This window comes from Montipora foliosa, chromosome 6 (assembly GCF_036669935.1).
Source record: "Montipora foliosa isolate CH-2021 chromosome 6, ASM3666993v2, whole genome shotgun sequence".
Lineage (NCBI taxonomy): Eukaryota > Metazoa > Cnidaria > Anthozoa > Scleractinia > Acroporidae > Montipora > Montipora foliosa.
In genome coordinates, this window is record NC_090874.1 from 19,926,623 (window position 1) to 19,931,622 (window position 5,000).

Genomic DNA, 5,000 nt, shown 5'->3' on the forward strand with positions numbered 1-5,000 from the left:
GCGCAGTCGCACGTGAGCAAGGACGCCACACTGGCCTTATTAACCGACCTCACTCTTTAGGTTCCTTCGGGGGTGGTACAGTCGGAGGCAGAGGTAGGGGGCGTGGAAGAGGTTGGCGCGGAGGAGCGACTCGTGGAAGAGGGGGGCGAAGTGGAGAAGGACGACCTTACCAAGTTAGGCTTGGATTCAAGGCACTAGAGGAGCTGGATACGAAAGCCCCTGATGAAATCGTTCTTGATTTAACATCCACCCGATGTTTTCCTGCTACAGAACTTTTGCTCCAACAGTCGGGCATGAAGGATGACATGGTCGTTCTGATCACAAGCATCCTTGCCAAAGCGTGCGCTTGCAGCTCAAAGGAATACCTTATTAAGCTATTAAACTTACTACCGAAATCCCCATTCTTTGCACTCCACCTAAGAACGTTCCTTAATAGGATAAGTGCTTGCAGAATGCCTGCCACAAACATCGCTACGTTTTTAAACAATGTCATAAAAATCATGAATGAGTTGCTCCGGAGATTCCCGAACTGCTATGCCGATCTTCCAGTGGCTGAGTTGTATTGTGGAGTCATGTTTTTATCCGACACGGAACAAATAGATGGAAATCAGGTGGATAGAAATTCTCTCTTAAAGGACGCGGAAGAGCTCTTTAAACTAAGAACCCAAAAGGCGGAAGACTTAAAGAAACGGGAGGAGGAAAAGCAATCGAGAAGAAGACCACGGAGAGATGGTATGATTTCCTTTTTTCCATGAATGCAAGCTTCTTTCCAGAGCCCGCCCTTCCCCCGGCGGAAAAGCCTTCAGAACAAGTTTGGCTGGATTAAATACACTCCAAAAAGCAGCTTTAAACTGAATAAGCAGCTAAACTGCCTTTGCCACTTCCAGGCTCTCGGTTGGTGGGGACGAACGAAAAAATGGTTCGGATCGTACTCCTCCTCGCGCTCGCTTTTTCCGTCTCGATCCGGACCATTTTTTTCGTTTAATTCGCTCGTCCTCACCAACTGAGAGCCTGGTACAGGCTAAAAGTAATACACTCAATCCTCAACTTCAATGTGATATGAGAAGGCGGCATTACGGCCGTTAGTCGAGTGTCAGGTTACAGTGTGTAAAATGACAACCACCCTTAGATTGCAGTACCAGCTCATATATTAGTTTTCAGTTGCGAGCATGCGCAGTTGGTTCAGAGGTTGAATTTTTTTCTGTTTTACGCTCGTCAGAACGGATAAGTCAATACAAAGGTCGCTAATTTGCTTCGAGTAGTAACGGTAAGCCTACAAGCACTACTTTAAGGGGATCGCTTCACATGAATGGCAATATAAAAAAATCTGCATTTCGAAAGCATTTAGAACTAAATGTGACAAGGTTCTGAGGTTTTCCCTCTGAAAGTGGCATCAGTATACTAGTTTATTCTTTTCAAGCAAAAGAATATGAGATAAGAGAGCCCCATATTTCGCTCTATCCGATAAAAATAATTAGAAATGCATTATTAGCGGAGCTCCGCGCGCGCGCCGAAGGCGCGCAAGGGCTACGGGTGGACACAGCGCCCGCAAGGGCTACGTGGCCCTTGAGGGCGAAGGGTCTAATTGTTTTAGTGTCACCCAACTAGTCGGACAGAAAAGGCAGTAATAAAGTTAGCAAATGCAAGTTGAAAATATATTTATTTAGGAATAAAACGAAAGAAAGCCTCACGCCTTTCGCTACTCGAGGACTATTACTAATAGTCCTCTAGTAGCGTAGCCAATCCAAATGCAGGATTTGCATTAGTCCACTAGTTGGGTGATACTAATAAGGCATAGCTTGTTTTTCTTGTATGCTAATATTCATCTCTCACAATTTGAACCATTGTTTTGAGTCCAGAGTGACACGCTCTTTGTGGAATGTTTTTAAGCCGTTCAAAAAACTCGCAGGCACGTTTTTTATCGGGTCTAAAAACACTCGGCTACGCCTCTTGTTTTTAAACCCCGATAAAATTTTTAAACATTGCATATCATCATCGTCATCATTATCGTTCTCGTTCTCCTTCTCAACTGCAAGCGAAACAAAGTTGAGAGAATTCCAAACTCTTATGGTGTCTGTAGACATGTGTCCTCCTCATTTTGCACTTGTCTATCACTTAGATAATTAATGCAAATTGATGAAAGATGTACCCTGACAAACTTTCCATCCTATCTTAGCTGGACTGAATGATGATGACAACCCGCCGGACGATTTTCGGACGCTTAGCGTTGTTCCAACTCAAGCGGACGTGTTGTCCGGAGAGCGACCCTTTCTCAGAAGGAACAAAGTAGACGGGAGCTACAACAGCTCAGAGCATTATTTAGACGTTCAATTTCGGCTCCTTCGGGAAGACTTCGTAAGGCCCCTCCGTGAAGGGATCGCGCAGCTGTTGGAACGTATCGGTTCTCCTAAGATTGGTGCCTTGCAGGACATCCGCGTGTATAAAGACGTCCAAATTTTGTATCCTATCTGTACATCAAACGGATTACAGTACAAAGTCAAATTTGACAATACTAGGCTGAGGAATGTCCGCTGGGAGAACAGCAAGCGACTGATCTTTGGCTCGCTTATGTGTCTGTCAAAGGACAAGTTTGAAAGTTTTGTCTTTGCCACTGTGGCTAATCGCGATGTTAAAGACCTCCAACAGGTGATTAATTAATAATATATCCAATAGTTCCAATAAATCGCTCGGCGACTCCTCCCGATACCTACCCTTATGTGCAGCAGCTATGCAGACGTAAACTCAATTTTGACGAACTTCACGACGTGTTTCTTTTGGTCAAAACGTCAACTATCGTTTTGTAACGGCACAAAGGTTAGATTAAAGGGGGCTTTTATGTTTAGCAGAACTATAAGTTTAGTAAAGAGTTTTTTTCCTATTTTTAGGGAATAGTGCAGATACAGTTCATTAATCTATCTGATATGTTGAGACTTGAATCAGGAGACGTGTACCAAATGGTAGAAAGCACCGTGTACTTTGAAGCGTATCGCCACATCCTGGAGGGACTAAAAGAAGTTGATCCAGCGCATCTTCCTTTGCAGGTAATGGATACTCAGTCAAGGGGCTATGTCATGGGAGCCTCGCTGTTTTTCGGGCAAAGTGGTGGAGAAAAAATTTTCCATGTATTAGGTGCGCGATTTTGAGGAAAAAAGAGCCTATTTATTTTCAAAATTTAATCAATTTCCACCCTTACCTTCCGTAACAGTAATATAGTTTTATTTAAGTGAACTCCAGCGCATTGGATGACATGTGCATGTTTGCTTTTTTTTAATATTTAATTAGAGGCAATTATTCGCTCTACTGGAGAGAAGAAGCTAATTTGGCGTGGCAAAGCCACCCTTACAAGTTTTAATGATTATTTCAAAATTCTTATAGAGAATGGACTGAAATTGCATAAGGCCTACTCAATATTGAAAGGGAACCGTAGAACCATCGCATAAAAAGAAGGACCTCCCTTTTTATTTACAGAATCTTTGTGACTTGTAATTTTAAATTTTCAATAATATTCTGAATGTCGAGTTGGCTGCAGCATTCTTGATCGGATTTCTGTGTTTGTTTTATTAAACAGAAGTATATTGTCAATTGCGAGAAAGAAGTTGAAGCACCGGCGTATCTGAGGAACAGATTTCGTGAACGAGTGACTTTTGACTTCACGCCCATCATGAGAGAAGAAAGTCGGTATGCTATCTATTGACATTTTTTTTTTCAAAAGCAAACTAGTTTTCCATTGCGATTTCGTTATCCATCTGTTGTCTCCTTCCATTCTATTCCACCTTTTATAATTCCATCTTGCTCAGTTTCATTGCATTTTCTGTCTCACAACCCATCCCATCCAAGCCCATTATATTACGTCTGGCTGACTTTTAAGAGAACCCAATAGTTTTAGGTTTACTTAGAGATGCTCCGGGAATGCACTTAAAGTGCCCCTGACCCCAAAAATTTTTTTTCGCCAAAAGAAATCTTTGCACCTGTTCGAAACGCATTGCGGTCATTTTTTCCTTTTTCTAACAAATCCTGCCTCTTTATAAGCTTCAAAACTTGCGAAAAGCCAAGTATCTTCTGTTCACGGCCGAGTCGGAAGGGGAGTGGGTCTATTCCTGATTTGACGTCACAATCTACTTTGCATGCATGTTTACAAAGAGTTAATGCGATGTAAATCAGTTTGTGACGTCATATCAGGAATAGACCCACTCCCCTTCTGACTCGGTCGTGAACAGAAGATGCTTGGTTTTTCGCAAGTTTTGAAGCCAATAAAAAGGCAGGATTAGATAGAAAAAGGAAAAAAGCCGCATGCGTTTCGAGCAGGTACAAAGATTCATTTTAGCGAAAAAAATATTTTGGGGTTAGGGGCGCCTTAATTAGATGGACAGCGCTTTTGATTAGCGACACGAAGATACCCCTTGCTCTCCTCTTCCCAAGTTCAACATCACTGACATTGATTCCGCGAATTAAGGCAATTAATGTCATAAAGTTTTCCACATACTCCAGTCCTCTAGTAAAGATAAACAGCTGCAGTTAACCCCACCAAAAAATAATGCTAACCATTACACTTACCTTACTGTTGGAAACGGATAGCAAATGCTTAGACTTAAGGACGGCGCCTACTATAATAGTTGTTATTACGCATACGTTCTGCGCATCTCGAGATACTCAGGTTTCCTATTGGTGATGCATACTAATACCGGTGTATTTTTGCGCGTTTTAAAGCTATCCGGAGAAAGTGGATCTCAGTAAGTACTCTTGGTATCCAAAAAGAAAATTGGGGGTAACCATGCAATTTTGAGAGATAATGGCCCTTTTCACGGTTAGTTTTTTTCATTTGCAGTACAATATAATATAGCATGTATGTGAGGCAATTTCGGGCTATTTTGTAGTTTTAACCCGAAATTGCCTCGCATCCACGTTGGATTACATTGTAATGAAAATAAGAAAAACTAACCGTGAAAAGGGCACTTAAGCTTCAATTTGAGAAAGAACGCCATACATTGTCATGTATTTTA

General features: G+C 42.0%; 1 protein-coding gene across 1 annotated transcript in view; it reads left to right on the top strand.

Annotated features, from left to right (window-relative positions):
- Window positions 1-5,000, top strand: part of LOC138006926 (NFX1-type zinc finger-containing protein 1-like) — a 77,017-nt gene that overhangs the window by 6,178 nt on the left and 65,839 nt on the right. Inside the window, exons 2-5 of the mRNA XM_068853559.1 lie at window positions 1-732; window positions 2,177-2,646; window positions 2,886-3,041; window positions 3,569-3,678. The exon at window positions 1-732 is cut by the window's left edge and continues 36 nt beyond it. Of these exons, the coding sequence (XP_068709660.1) occupies window positions 1-732; window positions 2,177-2,646; window positions 2,886-3,041; window positions 3,569-3,678 (1,468 nt within the window). The remainder of the gene's footprint in view (window positions 733-2,176; window positions 2,647-2,885; window positions 3,042-3,568; window positions 3,679-5,000) is intronic.